The sequence below is a fragment of the Stomoxys calcitrans genome, chromosome 2, assembly GCF_963082655.1.
Source record: "Stomoxys calcitrans chromosome 2, idStoCalc2.1, whole genome shotgun sequence".
Taxonomy (NCBI): domain Eukaryota; kingdom Metazoa; phylum Arthropoda; class Insecta; order Diptera; family Muscidae; genus Stomoxys; species Stomoxys calcitrans.
This window is the reverse complement of record NC_081553.1, coordinates 62,693,257-62,710,906: the sequence shown is the minus strand read 5'-3', so window position 1 is coordinate 62,710,906 and position 17,650 is coordinate 62,693,257. Positions and strand designations below refer to the sequence as shown.

The 17,650-nt window shown below is 40.0% G+C and overlaps 1 protein-coding gene across 1 annotated transcript in view; it reads left to right on the top strand.

The window, feature by feature from the left end:
- The window catches only part of LOC106088489 (prolyl 4-hydroxylase subunit alpha-1), a 137,874-nt gene that overhangs the window by 118,915 nt on the left and 1,309 nt on the right, over positions 1 to 17,650 (top strand). Inside the window, exons 7-10 of the mRNA XM_013254015.2 lie at positions 12,342 to 12,511; positions 12,627 to 13,109; positions 16,561 to 16,626; positions 16,709 to 16,874. Coding sequence (XP_013109469.1) covers positions 12,342 to 12,511; positions 12,627 to 13,109; positions 16,561 to 16,626; positions 16,709 to 16,874 — 885 coding nt within the window. The remainder of the gene's footprint in view (positions 1 to 12,341; positions 12,512 to 12,626; positions 13,110 to 16,560; positions 16,627 to 16,708; positions 16,875 to 17,650) is intronic.

Sequence of the window (17,650 nt, the reverse complement as noted above, 5' to 3'; positions counted from 1 at the left end):
AGGAGGGTATTGTGAGTATACTCTCCTTAGTGAAAGGGTATTTTGAATAACCTTACTTTAGTGTAGTTTTAGTACCTTTTCCGCAGTGTTGTGTTAGTACCCTTTCTTTGGTGCAGTTTTAGTATCCTTTCCTTGCTAAAAGGGTATTTCTATAGCCCTTTATGTACTGAAAGGGTAGATTTTGTGGTCTTTCCTTACTGAAAGGGTATTTTTAGCACCCTCTCTTTATTTAAAGGGTAGTTTTAGCACCATTACGTTACTGAAAGGATAGTTTTGGTACCGTTTCTTATGGGAAATGGTAGTTTGAGCACCTTTTCCCAAGGGAAAGGATATTTTGAGTACCCTTAGGAAATTTTGAGTACCCTTAGGAAATTTTGAGTAGCCTTTCCTTAGGTATTTTCTCTAGGAAATGGGTATTTTTAGTGGCCTTTTTCTCGATTTCCTTCAGAGGCCTGATCTGCCTCTACTGTGGTATCACAATGGTACTAGTCTAAGTGAGTCTGTTTAGAAAATAGACTGCCTATCTAACCTAAACTTTTCTAACAAAACTACCTTCAAACAAGTAAAAGCATGCTAAGTTCGGCCGCAGTAGATCGCATTTATCGAATTCTTTTCCCGATATCTCTTTTTGGGCAAACAAAGGATAAAAGATGATTTAATGATGATTTAATATTGGAGCTATATCAAGTTGTTGGAGCCAATTCGAGTACGAATTGCGCCCTTTAGGGGCTCAAGAAGTAAAATAGAGAGATCAGTTTATATGGGAGCTGTATCAGGCTATAGACCGATTCAGACCATATTTGACACGCATGTTGAAGGTATTGGGTGAAGCCGTTGTACAAAACTTCAGCCAAATCGGATACTAATTACGCCCTCTGGAGGCTCAAGAAGTCAAGATCCCAGATCGGTTTAAACGGCAGCTGTATCAGGTTATGGATCGATTTAAACTATATTTGACACAGTTGTTAGTAGTCATAGCAATACATCTCATGCAAAATTTCAGCCAAAACGGATAAGAATTGCGCCCTCTAGTGGCTCAAGAAATCAAAATTCAAGAAGTAAAATAAAGAGATCGGTTTTTATGGGAGCTGTATCAGGCTATAGACTGATTCGGACCATATTTGAGGCATATGTTGAAGTGAAGGGAGAAGCCGTTGTACAAAAGGTCAGCCAAATCGGATAATAATTACGCCCTCTGGTTGAGCCTCCAGAGGGCGTAATTATCACGATTCAAGAACGGTTTATATGGCAGCTATATTAGGTTATGAACCGATTTAAACCATACTTATCATAGTTGTTGGAAGTCATAAAAATAATACGTCGTTCAACATTTTAGCCTAATTGGATAAGAATTGCGCCCTCTAGACGCTCAAGAAGTCAAGACCCCAGATAGGTTTATATGACAGCTATATCAGGTTGTGGACCGATTTCAACCGTACTCAGCCCAGATCAGTTTAAATGGCGGCTATATCAGGTTATCGATCGATTTGAACCATATTTGACACGGTTGTTAGAAGTCATAACAAAACACCTTTTGCAAAATTTCAGCCAAATCGGATAAGAATTGCGCCCTCTAGTGAAATATGGCAGCTATATTTAAACATGAACCGATATAGCCCATTTACAATCCCAATCGACCAACACTAATTGGAAGTATTTGTGCAAAATTTCAAGCGGCTAGTTTTACTCCTTCGAAAGTTAGCGTGCTTTTGACAGACGGACGGGCAGACAGACAGACGGACGGGCAGACAGACAGACGGACGGACGGACAGACGGACTGACAGACAGACAGACGAACGGACAGATGAACAGACGGACGGACAGTAGATGGACAGAAGGATGGACAGCTATATCAAGTTATGGACCGATTTGAACCATACTCAGCGCAGTTGTTGGAAGTCATAATAAAAATTTCAGCCGAATCGGATACGAATTATGCCCTCTAGTGGTTCAAGAAGTCAAGATCCAAGATCGGTTTATATGGCAGCTATTGTATATTGAAACATGAACCGATATAGCTCGTTAACAATCCCGATCGACCTACACTAACTGGAAGTATTTGTGCAAAATTTCAAGCGGCTAGCTTTACTCCTTCGAAAGTAAGCGTGTTTTTGACAGACGGACAGACAGCCGGATGGACAGACGAAAGGACAGACGGACGGACAGATGGACGGAAGGAGAGGTTGACGGAAGGACGGACAGACGGACGGACAGACAGACGGACAGACAGACAGACGGACAGACGGACGGACAGATGGACGGACAGACGGACGGACAGACAGACGGACGGACAGATTGATGGACAGACGGATGGATGGAAAGATGGGCGGACGGACAGACGGATGGACAGACAGCCGGACGGATGGACAGGTTGACGGAAGAACGGACAGACGGACGGAAAGACAGACGGATGGACAGAGGGACGGACAGACAGGCGGAGGGACGGACAGGTTGACGGAAGAACGGACAGACAGATGGACGGAAGGACGGATGGAGAGACAGCCGGACGGATGGACAGGTTGACGGAAGAACGGACAGACGGACGGACGGATGGGAAGACGGACGGACGGACAGACGGACGGACGGATGGACGGACGGACAGACAGATGGACGGACGGACAGATGGACGGACAGACGGATGGACAGACGGACCGACAAGCGGACGGACGGACAGATTGACGGAAGGCCGGACAGACGGACGGACAGACAGACAGACGGACGGACGGGCATGGCTAGATCGTCTTAAAATGTCATGACGATCGAGAATATATATACTTTATGGGGTCTTAGAGGAATATTTCGAGGAGTTACAAACAGAATGACGAAATTAGTATACCCCCATTCTATGGTGGAGGGTATAAAGAGGATAGTTTTACTACCTTTTGCTTAGGGAAAAATAGTTTTCCTTTCCTATGGTTTCGAGAACAATTTATGTTTCCTAGAACCATCAATGTTTCCCGAACAATCCATGGGTGGCTGATTCATATATGATTTTCAGAACTATTTATTGTTCTTTAAACCAGTTATGGTTCACACAACGATTTATGTTTCTCTGATCCATTTATTGTCTTCGAATCATGTATCGTCCGTAGAACCATGTATGCTTTGCAGAGCCATCTGTGATTTTGTGAGCCTTATCAGTTTCCAGAAATTTGATTTCTTATCATTCTCATGTAGCCATCTAAATCAAATACCAATCTCAGATGCAAATACAGGCCTTGAAACAATCCATGTGTTGTATCACATTCCATTTTTGTAATTTTTTTAAAAACGTCAACGTTTGTTATATCTCCATTAAATTTTTTTTTAAAAACGTCCTTCTGTTTTTGTTACCTCTCCATTCACTGAATATGTCCTTCTTGGAAATCTTCCATACACTTGGCAAATTTGTTTTTCTTTGCAAATGCTATTTGTTTGTCTTGCATTCATGTTCTTCCGGGTAGAATGGGATCATTGCCAAAAAAGCAAATCGGTTTGCATAAAAGTTTTTTTTTGTAGACCAGTGATGATAGTGAGGCAAGTACATATTTTTAATTTGTAGCAGATTTTATTTACTGGAAACTTGATCTCTCTCAGGGATGTTGTTTCTGTGTTGTGTGTTTTTTTTTGTCTGGTTGCAAGCACATACCCAGTTGATAGTTTTCATGTTTTCATTCAGGATAGGAAATTGCCATAGCCCACTACCCCCGTATGGTTTGTTTTCGTTTCTATCACAACTCTTGCACATTTGAATTGGTTCCCGTTTTTTTTTTTTCTTGCATACACTTAATTGAAATGGCGTTTTTATGCAATTTTCAGGTTTTTCCATTTCTTTTTTCCACCATTGACCAAAGGATTTTGTTTTGTTGTTATTTTCTCCATGTTTTCCTTAGGTTTTCGGGGAACAATGTTCGGAAAAGTTTTTTTTCTTTCATGTTTATTAAGTGACCGAAGAGCATTGGTTTTCTTTGGTAACCCTTGCTAGTTGAGGGCAATTATTTTGACCATATATTTAAGGATTGTTAGCAAAGGGAGAGAGAGAGAGCCCAAGGTCCTTGTTGATTTTGCTCACAAATACTTTTACCTTTGAATTGTTGTTTTACTTTTTAAATTCAAAAAATAAATGTGATAGACTCACTTTGTTACAAAGTAAAATGTTGTTTTGAAATACTTGAGTAGACTTTGTCCAAGGTTCTTGTAAGAACAAGGATCTTGAGGTCCTTACAATGAGTAGCATGTTAGGTAATTACTTGTTATTTATGTTTTTGATATGGAGATTTGAAATGCGTTAATGCTTGAAGACCTTGCTAAGAGGGCCTTGTTGAAATAAGCTTTGCGTAAACAAAAGTGGGTTTTAAGTAAAATGCTACATACGACAGCACTTACATTCATATGTGCCATGGGCCTTGTAACATCTCAAAAGCTTGATTTCAGCAAAGTACTGCAAACGAATAATTCATGTTTCCAAAGTGGGCATAAAGGTTTCTGTTTGTATAACCATATTTGAATGGAGGTCTCATTTTGTTTCTTAATCTCAAGTTGGCAGTACTTGACTTTCTCAACCAATTCTATCCTATTTGTCCTTAAATTACTTCCATCTGAATCTCTCAATTTAAAAAATCCTCTTATCTGCCCTCCGTATACTACAGACCACATCAATTATGTCCATTGTCAGATGTTGTCATGGCAAAGTCCCAAATATAAATCATCTCCATGATATGCCACACTCTGACATTTTCTTCATGGTGCAAAACTCTAATTGCCTGGGATGCACTGCGTGGCATGCTTGTGTACAAGTTGGCTATAGTTGATGGTCCTCGAAGAGCTTTAAGGCAAATAGACAAATGCATCGCCTTAGGTATAAATGGGTGTACGAGGGAGCTAGGTGGTTTAGTAACCAAGTAGAGATAAATTAATTATTCACCAACAATTTGCATGAAGGGACACGGCATGCAATTCTAACTGAAACAGTGCAACAGCAGTAATATCATCACCATCGTCATGGTAGTCATAGCAAACATTACATTTGCATTTGACAGTGACAGTGAGTGGAATTATCATCTGTGACAGGAAGAAGTGCTTTTAATATGTATTGACAGGAAGCCACACATACACACATCGACATGATATATGTTGTATATCGCATAGATGGGAATTGTGCCATATGGGGCCTGTAAGGTATTAAATTCGGCCGAAATTGGGATAACCACCACATTGACCGACACATTAATCCGATCCTTAGATAAGTATAGGGTGGAACGGGTCCTTAGAGATTGGATAAATCATAAGCTAAGGAATAGGTGGATAATTTATGGGTCTCATGACATAAAGGTTAAGAGAGATATGGGCACAGGGCACGCCTCAAGGTGCCTGTTTTTCGCCAGTCCTATGGATGGCCACCATTCATAACCTATTACGGACTGAACTTCGAATCATCGAACACGTTTGCTATGTAGATGATATTATTGGGTTGCCCAAAAAGTAATTGCGGATTTTTCATATAGTCGGCTTTGACAAATTTTTCCACAACTTGTGACTCTGTAATTGCATTCTTTCTTCTGTCAGTTATCAGCTGTTACTTTTAGCTTGCTTTAGAAAAAAAGCGTAAAAAAAGTATATTTGATTAAAGTTCATTCTAAGTTTTATTAAAAATGAATTTACTTTCTTTCAAAAAATCCGCAATTACTTTTTGGGCAACCCCCTCCACCATGGATAGCATTTGTCGAGTTTTTTGCGCGGTATCTCTTTTCAGGCAAACAACGAGTAATGAATAAGAACTGTTATGCTATTGGAGCTATATAAAGTTATGGTCCGAATCGGACTATAAGAAGATATACTACCCAAAATGAAGTGAATGCTGAACATTTTAAAAGTCATTGTGTAATATTTCAGTCCATTCGGATAAGAATTGCGCTTTGTAGGGACTCAAGAAGCAAAATCGGTTTATATGGGAGCTGTATCAAGCTATAGATCGATTTAGACCATATTGGACACGTATGTTGAACATCATGGAAGAAGTCGTTGTACAAATCAAATCAGATGAGAATTGCCAAATCGGATAAAAATTGCGCCCTCTAGATGCTCAAGAAGTCAAGATCCCAGATCGGTTTATATGGCAGCTGTATCAGGTTAAGTACCGAATTGCGCCATACTAAGCACAGTTGTTGGAAGACATAACAAAACATCTCATGGAAATTTTCAGCCCAATCGGATGAGAATTGAGCCCTCTAGCAGCTCAAGAAATCAAGATCCAAGATCGGTTTATATGCCAGCTATACCGGGTTATGAACCGATTTGAACCATACTTAGCATGGTCGATGGAAGTGATACCAGAACACCAAGTGCAAAATGACAGCCAAATTTGACGAGAATTGCGCCACCTAGAGGCTCAAGAAGTCAAGATCCAAGATCGGTTTATATCACAGCTATAGCAGATTATAAACCGATTAAAACCATACTTAGCATGGTCGATGGAAGTGATACCAGAATACCACGTGCAAAATGACAGCCAAATCGGACGAGAAATGCGCCCTCTAGAGGCTCAAGAAGTCAAAACCCAAGATCGGTTTATATGGCAGCTATATCAGGTTATAAACCGATTTGAACCATACTTAGTATGTTTGTTGGAAGTGATACCAAAACACCATGTGCAAAATTTCAGTCAAATCGGACGAGAATTGCGCCCTCTAGAGGCTCAAGAAGTCAAAACCCAAAATCGGTTTATATGGTAGCTTTATCAAAACATGGACCGATTTACAATCCCAACCGACCTACACTTATAAAAAGTATTTGTGCAAAATTTTAAGCGCCAAGCTTTACTCCTTAGAAACTAAGCGTGATTTCGACAGACAGACGGACGGACTTGGCTAGATGGGCTTTAAATGTCATGATGGTCAAGAATATATATACTATTGGGTTGCCCAAAATTTTTCATAAAAAAAGTGTATTTGATTAAAGTTCATTCTAAGTTTTATTAAAAATGCATTTACTTTCTTGTTAAAAATCCGCTGTTACTTTCTGGGTAACCCAATATATGGGGTCTTGGACGCATATTTCGAGGTGTTACAAACAGAATGACGAAATTAGTATACCCCCTTCCTATGGTGGAGGGTATAATAAAGGGTGATTTTTTAGCCATAATCTTTTTGGCAACACTGGTTTAAACAGCTCACGCACGTTTCGTGTTTTCTTTCACTGTCAAACATCTTTAGTTTGGTCTATAATTTAACCATAAATCGCCTAACAAACGTACAATGCTTGCAAATTATTGAATTTCATTATCAAAATGCGTTCTCTGTTAAGAAAGTTCATCTCGCGCTTCTTCCATTTTATGCTCAGAGCTCATTTTTCGCTCCATGGGTACTTAAGTAAGCAGAATTGTCGTTTTTGGAGTGAAGATTAGCCGGAAGCATTGCAAGAGCAACCAATGCATCCAGAAGAAGTCACTGTTTGGTGAGGTTTATGGCTGGTGGCATCATTGGACCGTACTTCTTTAAAGATGATGCGAATCGTTACGTAACTGAGAATGGTGAGCGCTTCCGTGAGATGATATCGAACTTTTTTTTTGCCAAAATGGAAGAGCTTGGCTTGCATGACATGTGGTTTTAACAAGACGGTGCCACATGTTACACAGCTCGCGTAACAATGAACTTATTGAGAGGCGATTTCATTTTATTTCACATTGGGGATCGGTCAATTGGCCGCCTAGATCGTGCGATTTAAAGCCTTTAGACCATTTTTTGTGGGGCTATGTTAGAGCTCATGTCTATTCAGACCAACCCGCTTCAATTGACGCATTGGGAGGCAACACTGAAGCATTTATTCGTGAGATATTTGCCAAAATGTTGGAAAGAGTATGCAAAAATTGGACTAAGCGGATGGACCGTTTGAGGCGCACTCACAGTCAACATTTGAATGAAATGATCAAACAATTCAAACATTAAATTATATGGTCCATACTATCAATTCAAATAAGGATTTCATGAATTTTGCTGAATTTTATGTGTTTATACCCTCCACCATAAGATGGGTTATACCAATTTCGTCATTCTGTTTTTAACTCCTCGAAATATTCGTCTAAGACCCCATAAAGTATGTCATGACATTTTAAGTCGAACTACCCATGTCCGTCCGTCTGTCTGTCGAAAGCACGCTAACTTTCAAAGGAGTAAAGCTAGCCGCTTGAAATTTTGCACAAATACTTCTTATTAGTGTAGGTCGGTTGGGCTTGTAAATGGGCCGATCTGGTATCTTGACTTCTTGAGTTCAAATCGGTCCATAACCCGATATAGCTGCCATATAAACCGATCTGGGGTCTTGACTTCTTGAGCCTCTACAGGGAGCAATTCCTATCCGATTTGGCTGAAATATTGCATGACATGTTTTGTTATGACTTCAAAACACTGTGTTAAGAATAGTTCAAATCGGTCCATAACCTGATATAGCTGCCATATAAACCGATCTGGGGTCTTGACTTCTTGAGCCTCTGAATGGCGCAAGTATTACCCGATTTGGCTGAAATTTTGTACAACGGCTTCTCTTTTGACCTTTAACATACGCGTCGTACGCAGCTCCCCTATAAACCGATCTCCCTTTTTTACTTCTTCAGCCCTTAAAGTGCGCAATTCTTACTAGATTTGGCTGAAATTTTACACAATGACTTCTACTATGATCTCCAATATTTAGTCCAATTATGGTCCGAAATGAACCATTGCTTGATATTGTTCCAATAATATAGCAATGCTTCTTTTTATACCCTCCACCATAAGATGGGGGGTATACTAATTTCGTCATTCTGTTTGTAACTACTCGAAATATTCGTCTGAGACCCCATAAAGTATATATATTCTTGATCGTCGTGACATTTTATGTCGATCTAGCCATGTCCGTCCGTCTGTCCGTCCGTCCGTCCGTCCGTCCGTCCGTCCGTCCGTCCGTCCGTCCGTCCGTCCGTCTGTCTGTCGAAAGCACGCTAACTTCCGAAGGAGTAAAGCTAGCCGCTTGAAATTTTGCACAAATACTTCTTATTAGTGTAGGTCGGTTGGTATTGTAAATGGGCCATATCGGTCAATATTTTGATATAGCTGCCATATAAACCGATCTTGGGTCTTGACTTCTTGAGCCTCTAAAGTGCGCAATTCTTAACCGATTGGAATGAAATTTTGCACGACGTGTTTTGCTATGATATCCAACAACTGTGCTAAGTATTGTCCAAATCGGTCTATAACCTGATATAGCTGCCATATAAACCGATCTGGGATCTTGAGTTCTTGGCCCCTAGAGGTCGCAATTATTATCCGATATGCCTGAAATTTTGTACGATGGATCCTCTCATGACCATCAACAAACGTTGTTTATTATGGTCTGAATCGGTCTATAGCCCGATACAGATCCCATATAAATCGTTCTCTCTAGTTTACTTCGTGAGCCCCAATGGGCGCAATTCTTATACGAATTGGCTGAAATTTTACACAGGTCTCCAACATATAATTTAATTGTGGTCCGAACCGGACCATATCTTGATATCGTTTTAATAGCAGAGCAACTCGTTTCTTATATCCTTTTTTGCCTAAGAAGAGATGCCGGGAAAAGAACTCGACAAATGCGATCCATGGTGGAGGGTATATAAGATTCGGCCCGGCCGAACTTAGCACGTTTTTACTTGTTTATCCTTTGTTTGCCTAAAAAGAGATACCATGGCAAGAGCTCGACAAATGCTATCCATGGTGGAGGGTATATAAGATGCGGCCCGGCCGAACTTAGCACGCTTTTACAATTATTATTATTTTTTTTTTTTTGAAAACTTACCCTAACTCTTAAAAAATCAGCCTATTTATGGTCGTGCCTCTTGTTCGAAACCAAGACCCGGACCTTTTCTGACGGGTACTTGTCTTTTCCGAAAGGCAGGTACATGGATTCTTTGGCCAATTGTGGTTTACCTGACCTCTCCAAGCCTACTACTTTTAAATCTTCATTGCTGTAACGAGATATCAGGGTAGGTCTTAATCCCTACTTGCTACGATACAGCTTCTAAATAATTATACCTCCTGTTGTGATAGAGATAAGTTTAAGATTGCGTGACCTGAGTCCTCGAACTTTGTTACTTTGTAACCAAGGTTCCTGAACCAGGGTCATATCGACACCATCTCTTCCTATAATTCTGAGCAGCTCGTCGGTGTCTGCCTCTGAGTGCTGCAGTTTAATCTGCACCCATGTTCCTTTACCCATCCCGTCGCCATTGGTCGACAGTATCAATCTTACGTGGTTTAAGCGGTATTTAATCTCTCCTTGCGAGGACTTCCGGAGTTACAAGGATTCTGGGCCAATCTTGAACCAGATTCTTACCATAACCATTCGCCCTCCCTTACGATCAACCAATCCTCCGATAGAAGACGTTTGTTCTGGCCCTCGTCGTCGCCATTGGTCGGCAGTATCAATCTTACGTGGTTTAAGCCGTATTTAATCTCTCCTTGCGAGGACTTCAGGAGTGACAAGGATTCTGGGTCAATCTTGAACCAGATGCTTGTCATAACCATTCGCCCTCCCTTATGATCAACCATTCCTCCGATAGAAGACGTTTGTTCTGGCCCTCGTCGTCGCCATCGGTCGGCAGTATCAATCTTACGTGGTTTAAGCCGTATTTAATCTCTCCTTGCGAGGACTTCAGGAGTGACAAGGATTCTGGGCCGATCTTGAGCCAGATGCTTACCATAACCATTCGCCCTCCCTTATGATCAACCAATCCTCCGATAGAAGACGTTTGTTCTGCACCTTCAGCAGGTGGAGTATGACTTCATCCTCCACTGCAGGAGGCGGTATCCACACTCTCTATCTTCACATTAGGCCGAAGAGGGTCGAGGCCACTGATGCAGTGCCCTGAGTCCTCGAACTTTGTTAGCTCGTAACCATAGTTCCTGAACCAGGGACATATCGACACCATCTTTTCCTATAATTTTGAGCAGCTCGTCGGTGGCTGCCTCTAAGTAATGCAGTTTAATCTGCATCCATGTTCCTTTAATACTTGGACTTCGTCGTCGCCATCGGTCGGGAGTATATGGAATATGATTTCATCCTCCACTGCAGGAGGCGGTATCCACGCTCTCTACATTAGGCCGAAGAAGGTCAGAACCACTGATGCAGTTAGAGAGTAAGTTGAAAGATTTTTCGTTACCGCGGAGCTGAAATTTTGCACAGATATTCAAAATGGTTTGAAAATGGACTTAATCGGTCTATATCCTGATATAACTCATAGAAGACGCATTTATCAATCGATTTCCTTGAAACTTGATACGGAGAGTTGCATTTGGCTCTTTTTTACATCCGTGCCAAGTATGGTTCAGATCGGACCAAATTTTGCTATAGTTGTCATATAGACCGATCTACCGATTTAAGGTCATGATCTCTAAATACGCAAATTTTGTAACCTATTTCACTGAAATTTGCCACAGTGGATTTTGTTAGGCCTCTTTGGGCCTAAGACTCCAAAATAGGCAGATCGTCTATAAGACAGACATGTATAAATATGGTCCATATTCTGGTCAGATATTGCGAAGCTTAGTGTAACCTACTGTTACAAATTTCAGCGAAATCCGATAATAATGTTATTGACTTAAGACCCTAAATCGGCATATCGGTTTATATGACAGTTATATTTAAATATTATCTTATACAAGCCAAATGAGGATCTGCTACAAATTTCAGCCCAATATCCCAATTTTTGAAGGCTGTAGTGTGAATACAACTGACGGATGGCCAAATGGAAGGACGGACAGACACACATCGGTAAATTGTCTTGGAATTTTACGATAATCACAAATAGAATTGTATTTTGCTGGGTCGGAAATTGCGATTTTAAGTTTTTGTGAACGGGATGATGAATTACCCTTCTATTGGGTTGCCCAACAAGTAATTGCGGATTTTTTAAAAGAAAGTAAATGCATTTTAAATAAAACTTAGAATGAACTTTAATCAAATATACTTTTTGTACACTTTTTTTCTAAAGCAAGCTAAAAGTACCAGCTGATAACTGACAGAAGAAAGAATGCAATTACAGAGTCACAAGCTGTGAAAAAATTTGTCAACGCTGACTATATGAAAAATCCGCAATTACTTTTTGGGCAACCCAATATATGGCTATACTATATCCAAGAATTTTGGTATGAATTTTGTCTGGAAATCAAGCTATGGCGAATGTTCAATAATAACTTTGGGCCCACCATATCTGAGGCCTTTATTGTTCCCTATCCGGACTCGTATTTATATTTCCGTATAAATGTGCATTGCTAACTATTTACCACTACACATGTTTTTTCTATATTCACTTAATATTTATGAGAGTTGTGTTTTATTTTTCTCGGTTGCAGGCGATGTGGAGAGTGCACTCAGCATGACAAACGAGTTATTGCAACTGCTACCCTCACATGAAAGAGCCAGTGGCAATAAAGTTTACTATGAAAAGGAATTGAAAGAGCTGTCAGTGAAGAAAAAGGTTAAAGGTGATGATGGTACCGATGAAACTCCCAAATCGGATTTGGTAAGTTGACCTTTCTGCCCACACACCCACATACAAAAACATTTGACTACAACAAAACAAATTTTAAAATTTAATACTTTTTCTCACCCCTTATGTCTACCTCCCCTACTTTCAGCCCATTTCCAAAGCAGAACCCTCTGTCTATGACTACACTGAACGCAAAGCTTATGAATTATTGTGTCAGGGTAAATTAAAGCCCACTGCTGAACAGTTGAGAAATTTGCGCTGTCGCTATGTGGACAACAACAATCCCTATTTGAGAATTGGTCCCATGAAATTGGAAGAGGCTTCCAAGGATCCCTATATTGTGGTCTTCCATGATGCCATGTTCGATTCAGAGATTGAGATTATTAAGAAAATGGCTAGACCACGTTTCCGCAGAGCTACTGTGCAGAATGCCATAACTGGAGAATTGGAGACTGCCAATTATCGTATTAGCAAATCGGCTTGGTTGAAAACGGAGGAACATCCTATCATACAAAATATTGTTTTGAGATCGGAAGCCATGACTGGTTTGGATATGGTATCGGCGGAAGAATTGCAGGTTGTCAACTATGGCATTGGTGGTCATTATGAGCCGCATTTCGATTTTGCCAGAGTAAGTTTGGATTGGGAAAATTTACAATTTGCATTCGCAAGTATTGGGGTGAGTGGTTTTTATGCGGTTTCGTTTGACAAAATGGTGTGCGGCACTGTGCCTTTTACCATTTGGTCCGAATAAGGTCAAGGTTCGGAGGTTCGTTGGATGACTTATCCTCCAAAAGCGCTTTACATCAAGAGATGTTTAGTTTTCTTAGTTGCATTAAACTAAAGCTCTGGATTCTACCTTCAAATATCAACAACATATTTCCCTTTTAAGGTTCTTGTTTTATAAAGGTGGATATGCTAACCGCTGCGCTACGGTGGTCTCTTCGTTTGCAACGTTCTGCTAAGTTTGTAGGTCCAGGAAATCTGCGACTTCGGTCGGGTGCTTCTAGAGGGATCTAGCTATATGTCGAGTATGAAAAGCTGGGACACATATGGCATCGAACTTAGCCCATTAAGAAATGAGGCTGATGAATCTGCTGGAAAGTAATTAAGCCAGAAATAATCCGTTTTGCCAAGTAAGGTTAACCTCTTCAGGTCTTATGGGTGACAGTTGATCTTCTCGTCATTACCTCGGTAGCTGTTCACAGCTTTCGCTATCGTATCCTTGTATATGCTATCTACCTTCCTGCTATTTTCTTTCTTATACCGCTGAACCTGTGGTTCAACCGCCCTGAAGCCCCTGGGCGGTGGATGCCCAAATAAAAGATGGTGATTTGAATAACTGACACTATAATAAATCATCAGATGCTTTTTAGACAGCACGGATAGAATCTTCAATAAGGTGGTTACTTAAGTGCCACGCAGACAGTCCGTCGCAGTATGTTCAGACCTTGACTTGAGGATCTTGATGTCTCTCTCGGATTGAACGTTTAAATCACCTAGAACATCTCTTTGGATCAGCTATGCCTTCTACCGTGCGATAGTGCAAAAACCGACGCTTAAGTCACAGTGCCTTAAGTGCTCTATCCTTGAGATGTGCATGTGAGTGATATTTCGCACAAGATAAAAATTTTAATCACGCACGATTCGCGTAACTGACGACAAAATCGTTAGTCGTCATTTTTTCGCTTCTCTCACACACGTTCGAAGAATGTTTATTAAATCACTGTCACACACGATCACGTAAGTGGGTAACGAACTCGCTCAAGAATCACGTGATTCACGCGTGACACGACAATTCATAGATTTCCAGATTCAGTTACTCGAATCTGGGGTCAACAGAATCAGAGAAACAAGTCCCGCCTGCGGGATCCGCTTTTTTCTCCGGGAAATCGGACCGCACCTGGGGTATTCGACTGGCTTTCGAGACTTCCCAGCAACATGCACATCTGGGGGAAACAGTAGCTCACCGAAGCGACGATACGCCTGGCGTTCCGAGGTTATGAAGTCGGATGGTCAGTCAATGGAGAAAATTATGGTGGGTACTTCGATCCTAATGAAATGGATAGTTGCCAGGAAATGTCATCTATAAGAGCAGGACTGAAATTTCGCATGACGTGCTTCGCTATGACTTCCAACAACTGTGCTACGTATGGTTCAAATCGGTCTATAACCTGATATACCTGCTATATAAATCGATCTTGAATCTTGACTTCTTGAGCCACTAGAGGACGCAATTCTATCCGATTTGGCTGTAATTTTGCATGAGTATTTTGTTATGACTTCTAACAACTTTGCTATGTATGGTTTAAATCGGTTCATTAGCTGATATAGCTGTCATGTAAAGAGATCTTGGATCTCGATTTTTGAGCTTCTAGAGGACGCAATTCTTATCCGATTTGGCTGAAATTTTGGATGAGGTGTTTTGTTGAGACTTCCAACAACTTTGCTAAGTATGGCTGAAATCGTTCCATAACATGATATAGCTGTCATATAAAGCGATCTGGGGTTTTGAAATCTTGAGCCTTTAGAGGGCGCAGTTCCTATTCGATTTGGCTGAAATAACATATGCGTCAAATATGGTCTGAATCGGTCTATAGTCTGATACAGCTTCCTTATAAATCGATCTTTCTATTTTACTTCTTGAGCTAGGGGCTCAAGGGGTGCAATTCTTATTCGATTTGGCTGAAATTTTACACAAAGACTTCTACTATGGTCTCCAATATTCATTGCAATTATGGTCCGAATCGAACCATAACGTGATAAAGCTTTAATAGCCTAGCAATTATTTTCTTTTATCTTTTCTTTGCCTGAAAAGAGATATCGGGAAAATAACTCGACAAATGCGATCCCTGGTGGAGGGTATATAAGATTCGGTTTGGCCGAACGCTTTTACTTGTTTTACTTGCTTCTACAATATGATGCACTTCAAATAAGCAAAATCCGCAAAATCAAAGGTAATAAGCTTCAGTAAAAATTTACTACAACATTTTTTTTTTATTATGTCATAGATTAAATTAAAGGATGTAATTTTCCCTTCAGAGAGTATTTTTAAAAGTGAATTAAATATTTGTAAACTGTTTGAAAGGAAATATTTTTAGAAAATTTCAATACCCATTTTAAGTATATGAACTAATTGCAATGTATTTCCAAATAGGATATGTTTCCTTAGTTTAGAGAAAATTTTCATAAAGCGTAAAAAAAATTTTTATACCAATTTTGGTTAAATTTTTACTACATCATACGATATCCTTCTTTTCAGTGTATATTTTTCTCCCGATTTTCACTTTTGAAGTCAATGCAGGCACAGTTATTCATCAATCTTCTCAAAAGCAGAATGATTTTCTCGCCGACTACCACAATATGTAAAGACTTTGGTCGGAATCGGTTAAGATTTCGATATAATTGATTGATGAAACAATGTCATCAACCGATTGTTACGATAGGTGGCACGAAAAATTCTTTTATGATTGTAGAAAATTTTTGGTTAATTTTTTCAAAATCCGATCAGATTGATATTAAGCTTCAATATACATATATACATTGCCCTATTTGCACATATAAAGTCAAAGTTATTACAATTTTAACATCCTTGCTCGAAAGTATGGATTGTTTTATAAGCCATTTGAAAACCTTCACCGAATTGTATAAAATTTGGTTCAGAATTATAAATAACTCCAAATTTCCACTTAAAGGGTAGGTGTAGGGTATTATTGGGATACCCAAAAAGTAATTGCGGATTTTTTAAAAGAAAGTAAATGCATTTTTAATAAAACTTAGAGTGAACTTTAATCAAATATACTTTTTTACACTTTTTTCTAAAGCAAGTTAAAAGTAACAGCTGATAACTGACAGAAGAAAGAATGCAATTACAGAGTCACAAGCTGTGAAAAAATTTGTCAACGCCGACTATATGAAAAATCCGAAATTACTTTTTGGGCAACCCAATATATAGTGGGTATCACTCGACTTTTGCCTTTCCATAGTTGCTGTTACTTATTTTAGCTCTCGAACTATTAATCAATTGCCTTAGCTAATTAAGTGGTTATTATCTTATAATAAATTCTTCCTTCTATTTTCAGCGTGAAGAAGTTCGTGCCTTCCAGGGACTAAATACCGGAAATCGTATTGCTACGGTTTTGTTCTATGTAAGTAAATAAGTTTGAGCAATTTCTAAGTTTCAAATAAGATCTCAAAATTTTATTTGGTTTTCTGTTTGTTTCATTTTAGATGAGTGATGTTGAACAAGGTGGCGCCACTGTCTTCACTGCCATCAACGTTTCGGTGTGGCCTAAAAAGGGTACAGCGGCTTTCTGGTATAATTTACATCGTTCAGGTGAAGGTGATTATAGGACCAGACATGCAGCGTGTCCAGTTCTAACCGGCTCAAAGTGGGGTAAGTGTAGAAAAGTTTATAGGAATACAGTTACCATAGGGTGGACTACGAAAAAGGTGCAGAAACTCTAGATGGGCGACAGAAACTTCATTAAATCAAGTTCTGTTAAATTTGGCAAAACATTTGTAAAGCAAAAAGTGTTACATTGACAAATTCCGAAGACCTCCCCAAACTGTGCAACTGCTAGATTGGCAAGGTGAGCTGCTTAAGGAATATATTATAAGTTGCAATCTGGCGACTTGTAATAAAGGGGATAAACCGACCTTTATTACCAGGAACAGGCAGGAGGTACTAGATATTGCCTTTGTATCGGAAGATATAAGTGGAAGAATATGCGACTGGAAAGTGTTGATGGCCATAGCTTCTCTGATCATCGTTATATTAGTTTCAGCCTTGGAGAAGATACTGAAGTAGTGGTCCCTCGGCTAAACTGAAGAAAGACGGATTGGGATAAATTCTGCATGTCTATCCCTTTTAGACCAGAAAAGGGAGTGGCAACTGCGCAGGATATGGACATAATGGTCAAGCGGATCACGAAGTCCCTGAATGACTCGCTTGTGTCAGCATGTCCTAGTGCCAAGCCAAGACCCCAGAGCTGGTTGGTCTAACGAAGGACTGCAGAAAACTCTTCAACAGAGCGAAAGCCACAAAGCACCACACGATTGGGATATCTATTAGGCTGAGCTTAGAAAATATAAGGGCGAGCTGAGAAAAGCTCAGAACAGCTCCTTGGAGCAGGAGGATACATCTGAGGCCTCCAGGCTAAGGAAGATTCT